At 32.7% G+C, this 18302-nt stretch overlaps 1 protein-coding gene across 1 annotated transcript in view; it reads right to left on the reverse strand.

Annotated features, from left to right (window-relative positions):
- The window catches only part of LOC118187958 (histone deacetylase complex subunit SAP18-like), a 61982-nt gene that overhangs the window by 23933 nt on the left and 19747 nt on the right, over nucleotides 1-18302 (reverse strand). The window contains exon 2 of the mRNA XM_085807536.1: nucleotides 4576-4682. Within this exon, the coding sequence (XP_085663662.1) occupies nucleotides 4576-4682 (107 nt within the window). The remainder of the gene's footprint in view (nucleotides 1-4575; nucleotides 4683-18302) is intronic.

The raw sequence follows: 18302 nt of genomic DNA on the forward strand, positions 1-18302 counted from the left end.
GTGCATTAAAATCTCCAATGAGAAAGCATTTTCTAGAGAAGGAAATGCCACTAAAATCCAACTTTTTATTGCCTTAAAGGCACTGTTGACTTTCCAGACATCAAGTTTGGCCAATTCAGCTTCGATAGTATGTTGTGGATCACAAACGATAGAAAAAGATGATTTTAGGTTTTGCCTTATGCCTATCAGGATTCCACTGGAGTTCTTGAGTTTGGTAGATGATGCAAATAAAAACCAGGGAATGAGTGTCTACATAAAACATCAAAGGCGAAGTTAGCTTCGACATTCTGCCAAGAAGTAAAAGGAAAAATTTAGAAATTAAATATTAATAGGTGTGATATTGTTCCTACGTTAGAAACTATAGAGTGAAAATGAATTCCAAGAACAACATGACAATCAGCATATGTGGAGAAGAGGAATTCTATCAAAAAAAAAAAAAAAAAAAAAATCTGCCATTTATTCAAAATCTACGTTACAGCAAAATATATGAAATTTTTATTTTTGAAATTCTTTTACCTTAAGTTTATTGAAACTTTCTACTGAAGTCTAAAGGAGTTTATTGCACCACTATTTGCTTTTATAGAGGGCACTAATAAAAAATTAACTACAACAATATTTTAATCTGATTTAAAATTTGACTGTTGTTTTCTGAATTACGTATGAGTAAATAAAAATGTTCTTGAAAAATCCAAAATTACAAACAAAGACTTCGGAAATAAAAGATATTAGGCATTACCTCTACTTTAACTGTTCAAATGGGTTTGTTTCACTGAGAAAAATCCTCCACAAAACCACACTTTCTGAGCAATAGTCTAGCTATTCTGCAGAGACAAAATATATACCTATATACCCATGAAACAGTGTTTCATAATTAGCCAATCAAATGCACAGTTTTGGAATTATAAGTTAACAAACTAATTCAGCCTCCTTTAATCATTTAGGCTTTATAGAAAAACCTAATTAATGATTATCGCTCAGCATTTTTGAGCTGATAAAATTACTATTTATCCTCAGAAGTGTCTTTTGGTATAAACCATTAAAATAGGCAGTTTTAAAATTAATAATATATCTATGCGCACAAATAACAGGTAATTTATTAACAGCCATTCAAGAGACTATTTAAGCAAAATAATTTAAATTACTTTAATATTTACAGTTTTTCATGAAAAACACTAATAATATTAATTTGCATAAAGTTAACTATAAATCAATTAACAAATTTATCCGAATTCTAAAGTTATATTTACGTACTTAAAAATGTTTTTTTTTTTTTTTTTTTTTGTTACTTGTGTTGGTGCTTGCTTACAATAAAACTGCAAGTGAGAGTTTTGAACCTGCTGGATGACAAAAATATATTTTCACGATATCTCCTCCATGCAATGATTTATAGCTGTTTTATGTTTTTACAATGGTTTTCAGAAATCACAATGCTCTGAAACTGTAAAGTTTTGCTAGTGTTTTATTTTCTTCCACAATATTTTGAATCACGATGTTTAAAAACTATGAAGTTTTTTGTAGGTCTCAATTTCAGTTAGGAAATTTTATAAGAAGCTTGCATTGTTTTCATAACCAAAAGGGCAGTAACAATTACAGGCTTTAAAAATCCAAGAAAATTACATAAAATAATTTTAAGTTCCATGATATGAAAAATATGCTTTCACAGAAAGGCAAAAATAAGGAGTTACAAGGCGTTAAATACATTCACTTCCAATTTGCCTTTGATTACTCTTTAAAAAAGATGCAATTAATGCTTTATCATGAAAGAAAAAAATAAGCACATGTTTATGATGTAATAAAAATAATGATAGTGCAATAAAATGCAAACATGTTTCTCTGAGTAGTATGAATTTGTTTTTAAAATATAAATATATATATGTTACCTTAATTAAGCTTCAAGCACATTTAAGCATCAAAGTTTCCTGTACCAAAATTCAATAACAGCATGATAATCTTTTTCAGTTATTATAAAAATAACTGTTTTGTATTCTGTAGCTTATATTTTTTAATAATAAATTTGCTTGCATGCATCAACGATTTTCAAGCCATTTGATATTCTACAGTGAGATTTATTTTACATCAAAGTATTACTATAAAGAACTGTCACAAGTGATAACTGATACTGCTTTAAGATATTTCCTTTGGAAGTTTCTTTCTGAGAAATGAATTAAATTTACAAAATTACTGAATCATTTTAAATGTCCTATTATTGATCTCCTGAGCACAAGGCTGAATTTAAACAGGGTTGCCACTCAAACAGGAGAATGAAATTCCCTGACTTTTCCAGGTTTTCCAGGTATGTTTCAAGAAAATTCCAGTTTATCCGCGTAATGTACGTTGGCTGTGCTAAGAGGTAAATTAATTATGGCATTACTTGTACTGTGTAGCAAATTCACTTAATTATTCAATAAATCCCAGAGGACATTTATTCTTAATTATTCTTGGTACACTTTGTTTGATAATTTTGTTTACTTTTCCGCTTAAAAAACCTAATAAAATTTAAGATATATACATTGGATAACAACTGTATTTAATTATTACCGTTTTATTTAATTATTACTCATGATCATCCCTAGTTCAACACGAGGCTAATCCAGTTCTCATAAATCACAACGCAATGCTAAAAGTTAGGTTAGATTTTAGGTAAATTTAATTTGTGTGAGGTGTATTCTTAAAAGGCCCCTTAACACTTGAAAACACAAATATTATTATAATAGGAGTTGTTTTCTCCACTGAAGATTGAGATTAGAATCTGCCCAATCTGGAATAAAATAAGGCTTTTTTTGCAGACATTCTGCAGCTAAATGAAAGAAAGAAATCTATTTAATGATATTTGTTTACTAAATTGAGGTATTTTATATTTATTTCGCAGCATACATAAGGAAAAAATATGTGCATTAAATTTCGTGATGTCATCATACTGCTAGAATTTCAGGATTATGCCAGAGAAAATTTCCTGAAATTTGGAAATATTATTTACTAATGATAAATAAATTTAGAGGGAAGAAGCAACATTAAATGATATGAATAACATAAAAAATAAAGATAATTACTTAAAAATTTAATTAGAATAATCAACGATATTTTAGCGAATATAATTATATTACATGGTTATTCTTTATGATTGATTACTATTTTTTTTTATTTTACTGCAAAATGACAAGGTATTTATTAAAAAAAAAAAAAAAAAAAAAGATTTTGCGGTAAAATCCTAGTATACGATACGGCCTTCGGATGATTTTGAAAATTGTAGCCAAGAACAAAATGACCCATTTACTGCTCATCATCATGTCGCCAAATCCCGCTGTACCATACATGGAGATTATTCTAACCAAAAAACGTCTATGTAAAAAGCGGAGGGAAAATTTGCCAAGGGATTTGGCAACGGAACCTGGCGGCCAGAATTTCCCGCTCCGCGAGGTGTACAGGAAATTGAGAAACACGTGTTAAGAAGAAACGTTCTTAGACAGAAAAGAAAACTACGAAAATCCGTTTTTAAATTATTGCGAAAAATCCAAGAAGAAACGTTTTATCAAAAAACGTTTTTTCTTGGATTTTTCGCAATAATTTTAAAAACGGATTTTCGTAGATTTTTTTCCTTCCCCTCAAAATAACTAATCCATGAATTAATTTACTTGTGCCAAAAAAATATTTTCTTTTCCTTTAGAGTTTAAAGAAATTTTGAACGATATTCATTTTATGAACTCTTGATAACGTGAACTTTGACACCGGTTTCGTGCTTTGGCGACAGATATATCGCGCATGCACAGCGGTTTCCCGCTATGATGGAACGGAGAAACGTCTGTTGCAGAGAGGTTTTCTTCTTTACAATACATATTTTTTGATTCTAACCTTCATGGTACCGTATACTAGGATTAAACCCATTTTGTTTTTTACGAGAACAGGTACTTTCTTAAGTTCATGCACTGCACATGCGATTCTCGAGTTTACTGGAAACCAAAAGTTGCGGGAAACTTGCTTTGCCTTTCTAAAAAGACAATCAGATTGGAGCTGCGAAAATTGGCTCTATGCCAGCTGCCCGAATGACACTCACGTGATACACAATTCGCCAAAAAAGTGATCTCTTCCGACGTCGGTGCAAAACTCACCTTTTTTGGCGGGATCGTTGTATGAAATTCCCTGACTTTTCCAGATTTTGACTAAAACACTTAAATTCCCCAACTTTTCCGTGAATTTTTTGGTCAATTTCCGAATTCCCTGACTTTTTCCGGTTTTCCCGGTAGCGTGGCAACCCTGTTTAAATAATGCATATTTTTCATTAACCATATAAATTAAAACCATAATAACTGTACAAATTACATGTGAACCATATAAATTTGAGAATTAAAACGTGCAGTACTTTATGAAATTTTTCCCTTCGAATTTTAATGAAATACAGAATATTGTCACATTCATACCTAGGAGAATCTGATAAATTATAAAGGGAAAAATACCACATCTCTTGTAGGCTGTTAATCATACTAGTTATCTTGATTAGCAACTTAAGTTTGATGAATCACTAAAAATAAAAGGGGGAAGGGTTAAACTATTAAGAAGGATGACATAAACTCAACTTACCATGTGTATATCTGTAGCTCATTCGAAGGAACATTTCCTCTTGCATATTCACTAAGAGAATGATGTCTTCCATCATTTAAAAATACTCTCAGCAAATGAGGACATGTCTACATTAAAAAGAATAATAAATAAATAAATCAAAAAGGATTAATTTTCATAATTAAAAAGATAATTACTATCAACATTCACTATAACAATACCTTACATCCTAAAGAAAAAGGACATTCTAATGGGAATGGGTGTAATGCACTGCCATCAGTTTGGGGGACTTTTTGTACTAGTTGCTGTAATGAAATCGCTCTTATAAACACCAGTCATTATCATTATAATGAATGTGAACTATGTTTCAAAATTTAAAAAATGAATACTCAATCTTATTATAAAATTCCTTTGTTTTGGAAAGGTAGCAGCAGATGTCTGAGTGGTAATGGATTACATTTCAGTTAGTCAGAATATTTCACTACTGCTCAAAATGTAGAATATACTGAGTTATAAGAGAAAACAAAAGCATTTCATACAAGCATCAAAAGGCAGTAATTAGCATTTAAAAATCATTTAGATTCTGAGTTTATTTTAATAACTGCAGACGAATGGAAACAAATTCACAGCGAAAACATTTTTAATTAACAACGTTAATTTTATTTAGCATTTACTGAGCATTATCAACCAAACATCAAACATATATGTCAAAAAAAAAAAAAAAAAAAAAAAAAAAAAAAAAAAAAAAGAGCTGTTGCTACAAAAAAACCTACATTATAATAAACATGTTAAATTACATTGTATTCATTGAGTTCGTGTTCCTGAACATCCTCCCACCTTGCAATTTTCTAAAATTACAATAGTCTCTATTCACATTACAGATTCAGTCAATAAGGAACTTTTATTTGTCTTCCTACTCTATTAGTTATAGGTCTGCCTAACATAGGGGACTCAGTAAGAGGCTCAACTATCCTTGATGCATCAGTCTGATGACTCATATCTGTTTGTAGTGGGTCTTCTAGGATCTGCATTGATCTGGATTTGATGACACTTGAGCTTGAAAATGCTGAGACAGCTCTGAGGGGCAAGCCATTTCTGAAGAATTCAGGTTTTGAATAGGTCTTACTTTTTCACCATCCAGCATTTTTACTCTTTCTACTCTTACATGACTATCTGTACCCGCAAATAGAAACAAACAACCTGGACAACAAATCACAATAGCCAGTTGATGTCCTTATCCGGAGTTCCAAACAGCAGCACATCATCCACTTGTAATGTGTTTCCTCTTCACTCTTCTCTATGGATCAGAGGTGAACAATCTGCTACGAAACTGATTTAAAGAATCAATTCACTTTACTGTGCGAATGATCAGCGCTCCAGCAAAAACGGAATGGTAGTTCTTTAAAAGCTCATGGAGAGTTCTTGCTGGAAAGCATGCCAAAAAATTTGCTTCCTCTTATATAAACACAAACATTCTTTGCTTTATTATTTACTGGAAATGTATCTTTTTTTTTTTTTAAATGAGTGTATATGCTACATATGTTATACATGTGCTTTTGGTTTGCTTGGGTTCCATCTAGTATTGAAAGAACGAAACATTAAATAAACCGACGCATTTCAGCAAAACCGACCATCCCTTTTTGCAAATGGATTGCTGTTTTTCTCCAATCGACAGTGCAAAGATCTGCTTCTTCGGACTTTGAGCTATCATTGCTCTAGTGCTCCTTCTCTAGCTGCAGATCTGGTTACTTCGGAGTCTTCATCATTAGCTCCAGGGCTTCTTCTCTCCCATTCCAACCCTATTCATCAGGGTCATTGTTAGTGAGCAGCGAAACATAACAAAAGAACTGATTCACTTCAATGAGTGAACAGTTCCAATCTGATCCCTTACAGGAGTGGTTTTATGGAGTAGCATGGCTAGGTACTAATTTCTGAATCTCAAGCATAAATCTTTCTGGAATTATTGCAGATACCACATGCGATGTTTAAACTGTTGCTGTCAATAGTATCCAGATCCTTTACATCATTGTGAGGTTATTCCTTTTATGCAGGTGTCAATGGCTTTAACTCTGTCTTCTCATCTTCTATATAAGTTAGTTGTCATGAATTCATTGTTGCTTCATAGTTGCAAAGTACGAGGTTGGAAGATTAAACTTCCATTAATTCTTCTAAATTGTTGAAAACTCCTTATTTTTCCCCAATCAAGTTTGTTCAATGGATTATTCGTCCCCACAAAGTTCATACCATTGTCTGTATATATGATACTTACTCTACCCTTTCTTGCTATAAATCTCCCCAGTTACACAAAGGAATCTGCTTATAAAGATTTTGTCAATTCAAAGTGCACAGCACAATGAATGCCACAAGTAAAAATCACAATCCATGCCTTTTCATCAAATGGTACATACAATGCACCAGCCAAATCAATACCAGTGACCTCAAAAGCTCCATCATATTTTATACAGTCCTTTAGTACAGATACAAATGGTGGCTAAATAGATTTCCCTTTGAATCTTTTGAAAATAACACACTTTGAGAAAATTCTCTTTATAGAAGTCTCACACTGACAATCCAATAATCTTCTCACAAGTTAGAAATCAAGATTCCTGTACCTGCATGTTGCAATTGCTGATGTTTCGGTGATGAACTAGTGTATGGTTTCCTGGCAATAGGATAGGATACTTAAAATTTTCATTTTTGTCACCTAAAAATAGTTTAGTTCTTACTCGAAAAAGTCCACAGTCATCCTTAAATACATACATCCCTTTCAGAGTTTTACTCTCATTTTTATGAAAGTTTTTGACCGAGATTAAATATAACCTCTCTTCTGCAAAACTCACCTTGTCTGAGGTTAACTCTTTTATTTTGCATTTTTACCATGATGACTGGTATTAAAAAATCTAAAGATCCAAGTTAATATTCTTACATTCTTATAATAGCTAGAAAATCGAATAAATCTATCCGTAAAATTTGGGGTCATACACAAAATGCTAGAAACCACATTTTTTCTTTTTTCTGAATAAACTGTCCTTTCATCTTCACTTCTGATTCATAGATAGGCCATTTATTGTTTACCATTGGCTCTTAAGTCAGTCAGTTCCCTCCCACCATCTGCCTTTATAACAATACTTTGGCCTCCCACCCTCTAAAGGAAGGTTAGCTGAATTGATTGAACCTAGCACATAATGCCAGTCTTCCAGATTTGTGTATCTGCTTATTTCAGCGACACAATTTGTCATGGAAGTACTCCAGTTGGAATCTCTTTTGATCCCAGTCAGAATTACAGACGAGTCACTCCAAAAATAGGCTTGGCACTTTGCCAATTTAAAAGCATAAATGACTTGATGATATAAACGAGTAGTTATAAGTGCTCCAAGCAACTCTAATCTAGGAATAGTTACTTCTTTGGCAGGCACTACTCTTGATTTACATAACACCAACTGTATTGAAATTTTGCCCCAAAATATGCATGTAACAAAATGCATACCACATGAGATACCTTATTAGTGTCACTAAAACAATGTAGAGTGACACAGCATCAAAGTATTCAATCATGAGTCTTCTTGAAATCATGAGTCTTTTGAGACAAGCCTGCAATTCTCTTTATATACCATGCGGAAGACTTTTATTCCAAGAAAGAAAGTTTCATCTTCCATGTTTTCTGTAGAATCAGTTTTGGAATTAACACATTTTGACTGGTAAATCGGACAGGCTTGAATATTCTCTGTGAAACTGATGGCAGAAATTTTTCTATATGAGCACACTTAGAAAATGTCAAAGGCATTAAATTGCAACGAATTTCAGCATTCTCAGTGTCCCATGAAAATCCCAGATTTAGAATGATCTTTTGATTGGAATATGATTCTGTTTTTGAGTGGTGCAGCAATCCACCCTCTAAGGTCAAAACCTCCTGAAAAACTCAGAGTTTGGGAGTCTTCTTTGAACGTGACTACTTCCTCTTTGTTTCGAAACAGCAATACAATTGTCTATATAAAAGGATTTCTTCAATCTAAGCACCTTTTCTCTTAAATCTTCACAGCATTATCCAAATGGTGGGAAATTGTTGCTCCCAACAGGAATGGACTCGTCTGTAGGTAACAATTCCGATTTGATTTGTATTTTTCCACCACAGAAATTTCAAGAAGTCTCTGTTCCTAGCAGACAAGTTGATCTGTAGGAAGGCTTTTCTTAATACTGTCAATAACACCAATTGCATGTTGCCAGAATTGCATCAAAAGTTTTGGAAGAATTTCTATTAAATTTGGCCCTTTTTCAAGCCAAGCATTCAAGGAATTCCCTTTTTTATCCTTCAATCATGCATCGAATACAGATCAGACTTTTGTAGTCAGACTGAATCCTTGATGATATAGATAGTGACCAGTTTTACTATTACAGTACAAAGTCCATAATGCGGGCACGTCGGGACTTGGGTGATTCAGGATTAGGGGTCTTCCGGATTATAGATCATCGATTTAAATCTGGTAAGATGCCATGCAGAAATTATGCAATTAAAAATATGAAACCGTAATTTATGAAATAAAGAGCAATTATGATCTAAAGGGTATAAATTTTACGGAAAAAAAAAGCTTACTATTTGTTTGTTTACTTTATTAAACATTTCCTTCAACGCGTGCATGCGTAAAGCATACATTACGTGCACGTGGAATGTATGCGCATTCTCTACACGCATGCATAAAGTTTGTGGCTTTGAGGTCCAGATTACAGACTTTGTGCTGTATTTGGAGCCGTTTCGATTATACCTTCCTGGTGCCAATGTTCTGAAGTCTTCATGTATTGGCAAAATGTCTCTTTTCTGCTTTAACCAAGAATCGGATGACGATCCTCGCAAGGTAAACAGACTTCATACCTATTGCCCTTGATTACTTTGATGTTTTCTAAAAAGCATTTGATGGTTTTAGTATCTAAACTTTCCTTGGTCTTTACTTCTGCCACATCTTTTATGCCAGTTGTATCTAAATTTCACAATTCTGTGAGATCTAATTAACAAAGTCCAATGGTATCAAGGAAGGTAGTGTGATTTTGTATCGGGCCTTGTATGGTCTACCTTAGTTTTGTTTCAATTAGCAATAAGGGTTTTATCAATTGAAATGATATTATTCGTACATTAACTGTCCGGAATAATCGGCTACTATTAACAATCCAATATCTGGAGTATCTTTACCAGAATCATTGAGTTTGATTTCATGTTTTCGAAGTGAAAAACATATACGTTTGAATTTCGCTCTAGGAATATATCCACAAATTCAGTCTTCCATACTTTTTATTTTGCTATCAAAAATACCACAGACTTGAAATTCAATTTCAACTCCTCCAAAGAGATTCTACCTCAAAGTCTCTTGATCTAATGGGACTAAATCTAGCCTCTTTATCATGTCCTTTCATAATAAGATCTTTGTGACCCACTGTCAAAAAGGCGCTTGTAGAAGTTCCGCTTTTCCACTGCGAACAATCTTCACTATTTAGTTTATAGAAGAATTATTTGCATTTTTTGGTTAGATAAGATTTCACTCATTTCATAGCTAATTTAGATTATTCTTTCCCCCCCCCTTGAACTTCTAGAAATTTTTACTTCTCTGCATTTTACATAATGTTTGTTACAAAGGAGATATTTACAGAACCTTTTACACTTTTTGGCACCATACCCAATATTTAAGCAGTTAAACAAAAGCTTTTTCTTCCTTAGTAAATCCCACTTTTCTTCCAATGAAGGACTTAAAGCACTCATAGGAATTACGAGTTTCATTATCACACCAGACACAAGACTGAAATTGTTTCTTCTTTGAATCTTCTGCATAAATACAGGCTACTGTGGCTGGAACTGACTCCACTTTGTCTGGAGCAGAAAAACTTGTACATGACACCTGAGAGATGTTCTTCACTTTCAATTCAGAGAAAGTTTCAGAGAAATTCAGAGAAAAATTCAGTTTTTCAGCATGTGCAACACTTTCCTTACACTGACAACATCGTTCTCATGCCCCCAAGATTTCTTTCGATAATGAAGACTCTACAAGGAGATATAGCATAGCTGCATAAATCTCACTTTTTACTCCCATCGTCCCCCAAAGCTCTAAGTTGCATCTCTAACTTATCATGTAAGTTGGACAGAGTCATACTTCCTACTTTGCTACCTTGAGTCAAAACCAAATTTAACAGTTCATGAACACAGATTTCTACCAGTAATTCGTGTAATGCAAATCTGGATTTTAATTGTTTGATAGCTTCTTTGTAACTTCTTTATTTTCACACCTGAAAAGTGAGGATAACTATCTATGAGCTTTCTCACTGGGGATCCATCAACAGTAGCCTGTAATAGGTACTGAAACTTGTCATCTACATTTACATACATTTACATTTCTTAACCTGTTCCCAAAATTCTAACCAATTTTGGGTCACCCCATTGAAATTCTGAAGCTTCAACTCTGGTAATTTCAAGTTCCTTCTAGCAGAATTTTCTAAAGTTCCAGGTGTAACTACAAGAATGTAATTCATCATTTTATATTCTACTTTTGTCTTTAAACTAATATATCTCTTTGGATATGTTTCATTCGTGTCAAAAATCAGTCAAATACTTGTTTTCATTTTCATCTTTCAGCAAAAGTTCAGAAATTTCCAGTTAAACTTCAGCTAACCTGTTGAATTTACCTTCTAACTGCAAGCTCAATATTTGGAGTTGATCAATCTTCAAGTCAGCATTTAGAAATTGTGCTTTTAAAGCATTGGCGGCAATTGTAAACTACTGCCTCTGAGGCTTATGTTTCAGCTATAAAACTTCCATAATTTTAAAATAAATATTTTCAAGGATATAATCAAATAAATTATAGAACTCACTTGATGCATTGCAATATGAAATCGATGTTTTATTTTCAAACCATTGTTTCCTTTTCATACCAATTTTTTCAACCTGTTTCTGCAACTGGAGGCATTTTTGTCCTTGTACTCGAGTATTTCATAGCAATTTTATTGACTGGAAACATTTTTCTAAAAAAGCTGCAGTATGATCCATGTAAATTCTTTGCATCAGGTTCATCTATTACAAAATAGTAATGTAAAGTCTCTTACCTGACACATCTTCAGGGTTCGTGATGCAAGCATCTAATAAACACTCTTCCCAGTAAGAATTTCTTTCTAATTAAGAGACCATCTTGTCTTTAAGAATTTATTGAAAATACATTAATATACATTATTTACAAACAGGTATTAAATATTTTAAGACAGCTATCTCTTATATTAAATTAATTGGTTTTTTAAGGCAGAAGTTATTTGTCCAACACTCCTCAGAGAGCGTTCGAATCGAGTCTAGTCCATCCACCAGAGGGTGTTCGTTGAAAGAGGTTTTGTAAACAAACGTGACAATCCGATTCATTCAGCAACAGGTGCTCCAGTAAAATGCTGAGAACGGACATTCCGCATTAATAGCTTTTTGGTCCTTTTTTCCACAGAAAATTTAATGTTTTTTCTTCAGAACATTCAGGGAAATACAGTACAAAGTCTGAAATCCGGACGTCCATTATCCGGAATGATCTAAAATCCGGACCTCAAAAACACCAACAAAGTTTTTCTCATAGCCTTTACACATGTGCATTTCATTCCCCCCCTCCACACATAATAAAACATCTGGAGAGTCCAATTATTAATTTCCCTTCGACACTAAATAAAATACTTTGTTAATAAAGAAACAATCATTTTAGCATAAATTTGTACCATGAGTAATTTGGCTCCATTGCTGCATATGTGTTTGGCACACATTTCAAACCAAAACATTCCACATACATACATCGTTGATCTGACGACAACCTGGTGGATCATTATTTATTATACTTTCCTTTCATCACCACATGCTTATCAAAACACGACAACTTGAGTAATGATGCATGTAGCGATGCCTAAACAATTTTTGGTACTTTTCCATTTTATTTTCCAGGTGATAAATTCGTTAATAATGGTAAAACTGATGCCAAACAAAATATCCAAGCTGGTAACCTTTTACGCCTTTATTTCAAAACAAGTCGCAGCCATTTCTTATGAGATTGATTGTCTTTCATTACTGGCATACAATTACATAGAATTTTTACCAGATAGTTCAATTTTATGCCCTAAGGCTATTCACAGTAATTAAGTCAATTAAGATGCAATCACACTGCTCACCCCAAGACGAAAATATAGAAAAGGCAAAGTAAAGGGTTAAATTCATCAATTCTAATGAGAATGCACTAGTGAAGTAAAGCACTGCAGTTTTACATAATTTCTGAGTAAGCTATTCGTATGAATTGAAATAATTCTTGCATTTAAACTTGTATTCCAAATACAGCTTTAAATTAATGTAGATAGTTACTGAGAGAATTAGCTTTTTGTAGCTTAGTTTATGTGCGATGAGATCACTTGGGTATCACATGATATAAACCAGCGAATCAGGTTGTTGAACCATGAAAGCATAGTAAATTCTCAAATTAATATCTTTTTAAATTTTTTTATTATTGTCTTTATTTATTGGCTTTTTACAAAATTTTAAACAATATTAAAATGTTTATGCTTCAAAATAAAAAATTCTTAGAACCATTATCATTCAAATGTTAATTTGTTAACATTTTTTATGTGTATACTGTATGTTGTCGCCAATAAAGTCTGCTTGACAAGATTTGCGCCAGCGAAACGGAAAAGTACCAATTCTTTTATGCAAGTAATTGAATAATAAAGGAGTAGAGTGAACTTTTATATTGACGATGAGCATTTTTATAGCGTGGCGATGATTACAAATTTGAGTTAAATGCACTAAAAAATGTTGACGAGGAAAAATTTACCAAAAATTTCTTTCCATATGCTAAAAATAGATTTTGTTGAGAATACTCATAAACCCAAAGATTACATTTAGGGCTATTTGAATTAAGAATAACTGATTTGTTAATCACCTAAACCCAGAACCAGCGCCAGGGCTCGTATGGCTGCTCTGAGTTGTAGAATTTAGGACCCCCAGAGACTGCATCAGGTGGTAAGATATTTAGCACTGGCCTTCGTATATGTGGGAATTTATTTATTCAGAACTCTGATAAGCCTTTAGCATGTGCAAGAAATACACACAAGTATAATAAATAACTAAACTAATACTATTCAGTCTCAGTGCGTGATATAAGCAAGATAAAATTTAACGGAACAATTTGTTGTTAGTCGCCAAGCTCATGATGCATAGCCAAATATGTATAGTGAAAGATAGCTAAATTTGATGATGATAGTCGCGAATTTTAAAGGTTTTCGGATATCGCAAAACAAAGGTGAAATTTTCCAATTAATGGATTTTGTAAAGGAATGTGGAGAAGCAGTAATAAATGAAGATGATATAAAAGAAGTTTTTCATTGTGATGACAATGCTTTTCAATCATCAGTCAAATTAATAAATGGCGAAATTTGTAGTATGGTTCTAAATCCAGAAAATACCACTACCAATAGTGAAGAGAAAGAGAAGTTACTGAAAATGAGAAAATTTCGATTGGCAAGTTAGTTGAAATTCTCCAAACAGCAGTTACAGGACTTCAACAATGTAACTAAACACAAGATTATGTCTGTCTACAGAATTTAAGAGAAAGTATTAGCACAAAAATGAAGCAACTAAAATAACACTGTAAGATATGTATAATTAGGTAAACAAATAAATATTAAGCTTTTCTTTGTAAATTTTGACAGATCATAAATACTTCATTATTTCATAACTCACGATTTCATATTTTTAATTTTATTATTTCTACACGCCATCTTACTAGATTTAAACTGATGATCTAATATCCGAAAAAATTCCAAATACAGAATCGCTGAAGTCCCGACGAGTCCAGATTTCGGACTTTGTACTGTATTTGGCTTGCGTCTTTTTTTTTTTTTTATAAGAATTAAATCTATTCAATTCTTAAATTTTAGGATATAATATATCTAACACAGTTCAATAACAAATATAATATTAATACTAATTACCACCTATACCTCTAAAAAGACAAAATTTCTGTCATCTCATTTCAAAAGCAAATTTGGGTACTTGCATGTTATCGCAACCATCTTAGTCGGAGTAAGCAAATTTTTTAGAATATGACAAACTCTGGCAACTAAATGCACAGCCATTCTTCAGGCAGCTGTGTTCATAGCATGCTTGAGTCAAGCAACACCACCATTTTCATACGCATTCCTTTTTTGTAGAATTCTATACTTCGAAGGAAGAATAAAACACAAATATTACAGATAGATTCGTTGAGGAACATAAATATTTTATTTTTTTAAATATAGCATGTTTCTTACTTAATAATTAAAATTTACATTTTAAATTCTAAAATATGTTTTCATATGTTGATCATGTCTGGTAATTTAACGATAAATGCCAATAGCTTGAGAATCTTTAAAAAAAATTAGGGAAACTACCAACTTGCACCTGATAAGTAACTTACTTTTTCATCTGTTAAAAATCATCAAATTGTGAACAGTTGGTTGCATTAACATGTAAGCGCACATATTTGTAGTGACTATATATTTATAAATAGAATAAACTGTGTTTTAATTTTTATTTAAAGAGAATTAGGGTGTACTTATGTATCTGATAATCATAAATATACCTTAGTGAAAAATTTGTGGAAATGGATTATACTCATCATTCAGCAACAATTAATTTAGGTTAAGTTACTAATAAAGCATAATATAATACATTTAGATTTTTGGTCGCTTTTTTTAGTGTTTATAAATAACACAAATTTTTGCTTTCATATAGTAAAATTTGAAAATGGAAGGAAGGATATATACTGCATTTCCTGTAATTATCTTTGGCTCTCTTCCATTGCAATATGATGTGTATTCCTTCAGCATTCTCTGAAGAACTTGATTCTCACCAAATCATATAAACTTAATTTACATAAATACTAATTGTTGTCATCATGTCTACAGTAAGGCCTATTCAAGCAGTGCCATGGGCAAAGATGACAGCTATGGCAATCTGCAAAATGTTATCACCATAGAGGTTTGGTCTCTTAAAAATGACCTTAATTTTTTACAATTCATTTTTCCTTTCAGCATTCTTTAATAACAGCTTTCACTGCTTTTAAGCTTTCTTGATCTATGCTAACAGTCTTCCAAATTTTAGTATAAAATAACAGCCAAATATATATACTTACTTACTAAATTGATTGAAAAATGAAAGAATTAATTACTTTGTAGAGACTTTTTTTTTTTTTTCAGAAGAGATGAAAATTTAGTAATGCCCTTGCTGGGACATAAACATTGGACCTCTCGAATACGTGCCGAGTGTGCTGACCATTATAGCACGAAGGCATACTAAGAAGGCAGGAGAAATACTTTATAACTTTTGCTTCTTTAACTTGGCCATAAATCAAAACATTTAACAAACCTGATTTTCTTTCAAATTTTATATAAATACTGAAACTAGAGAGAAAATAAGATTCAGCATCCTTGAGTCTTAAATCAAGTAATCAGTATGACTTATTAGAAAAAACTTTTTTTTTATCAATTTCTAACAGTGGCACTCAATATACAACATTCACCAGAATGAAAATACTCAGCGCAAACACACAAGGAGAAACAACTAACCAAACAACATGCAAAAAGAAAGTAGAAACATCAAAAAGTGAACTATAAACAAACATACCGATAACAAAGTCAATTATTCTGTAAGCATACTTGCCAACCTATGACACTCAAAAATCAGGAGATTTTTCACAATGTTAAAAAGACTTTAAATGATAAAAATATGGTTTTTAATAATGAATTAACTTTAAATAGTAACTAATTCTTAAATGCAAGCAACACAAAAATACCTTACACATAAAAAAACATTTTTATTACTTGCATCGCTTAAACGGAAAAAAAAAAAAAAAAAAAAAGGAGGGAATTTTAGTTTAGAAAATTATGAAACTTCCTAATTTTGTTCACTGCAATTGCCACGTAGGTCTGCTTTCGCTAAGAAAAGTTTTTCTAATGTGTCATCACTAATATTAGATCTAAATTTAGTCCTCGTTTACGCAACAACACTGAAAATCCTCTCACACTCTGCACTACTATGGTGAACTGTCAAGATGGCCAACACAATTCTACACAGTTGACTATATTTTAAAATTCCATCAGCACCTTTCAGTTTTCCAATTAAACTCCACTGGGTGTCAATCCTAGCTGATTTTATAACTTCATTCAAGTTTTCTAATTGTAAACTGCTGTTATGCAGCTGTTGGAACTGTTTCAATTTTTCCTTCCTTTTAGAACTCCTTTCAAGATAATAATAAATATCAACAATGTGTTCATCCACATTTATTGGTAAAGAAGCTGCCCCTTTTTCAGCTGCTAAATTTAAGAGGTGACAGGTGCACCTCATAATCTGCAAATCTGAATTTTCCTTTCCTAAGATGATTGCAACACCAGTCTTCAAGCCTACCAATACTGGTGCATTATCGGCACCAAGTGCTAAGCAATTTTCCAGAGGGCCTGCATTTTCTTTTAAAGTTTAATAATTAACTGTGGTATATTAAAGCCTGTCAAATGTCCTTCTAAAATGGGGACAGAAAGTAAACTGAACTTAATTTCTGAAGAATCTGGATTAAAAAAAGAAACAACAATTGGATACAGTTTTGAATCGGTATTATTGCTTCCATCCGTAGAGAGGCAGAACGGAGCTGTTTTGTGCAATCAATAACTGAAGATTTATTTTTCAAACCCATTTCTTTAACAATTGCACCTGTTTTGGTTCTTGCACTTGAGTATTTCTTAGCAATTTCACTATCGGGGAACATTTTTCTAAATAAAGCTGCAGCGTGATCCGATGCATTCAGTGGCAGGTTGTGCTCCAGTAAAAGGGCAGAGAACAGACATTCTGCATTAATAACTTTTTCGTTCTTTTTTTTTCGTTTTTTTAAAAAACAACTCATGTTATCCTTGTGTTTTTGTGTTCGCACATGTTTGAGAACATCCGCCCTTCCACATTGCGAATTCGAAAAATCGCAACGACAGGCGGTGCACATTGCAAATTTATTACATTTCCTTGAGGAAATAATGGAAGGAAAGTCAACTGTACGATTTTTGAAACGTACACGAGTATTTCATTCTCGCAGACATAACAAAAGATGATAATTTCTAAAACTATTTCCCGAAGGCACGTGCACTCACACAACTCAGCACAAATTGAACAAAATAACTAAAGAACATCCAAATAACAGCTTGCCTTGTCCTCATTGGCTAATATATGCCAGCTGACACGCAGTGGAGTTCGATGCCCATTGGAGAACTGGAGAACGACGTTTCTCAAAAAGCAGAAGTTATCTGATTCTTAAGGTTTTGTTTTAGATATAATCTAGAGAAAATTCAATTGCTTTCAGACGTCCAAAATCACTTTTGTTCATATAACAAAGTATTAAGCCAAGTTCCATAAAAATCGTGAGAAATTTTAAAAATAAGAAAAAGTCGGGAGAAATATATTGTAAATCAGGTTGGCGGGAGATCGGTCCAAAATCAGGAGTCTCCCGCCTAAATCGGGAGAGTTGGCAACTCTGTGTAAGGCTTGTAACTGTTCTCTAGCCTTCCAATATCTATCGTAAATATTTCCTGAGACAGCTGGGCATATTCTGAGATGCTACGTGCATCAAATGATCACTGTTGCATAAGATACAGTTTGGGGTGGATAGTATTCCGAATCTGTGCAGGTAACCAGCAAGGTAGTCATGGCCTGTTTCTAGCCTGATGGCAGAAACAGCATGCCA

Source organism: Stegodyphus dumicola, chromosome X1 (genome assembly GCF_044657685.1).
Source record: "Stegodyphus dumicola isolate Sdum_Otavi_A_Nest chromosome X1, ASM4465768v1".
NCBI classification, from domain to species: domain Eukaryota; kingdom Metazoa; phylum Arthropoda; class Arachnida; order Araneae; family Eresidae; genus Stegodyphus; species Stegodyphus dumicola.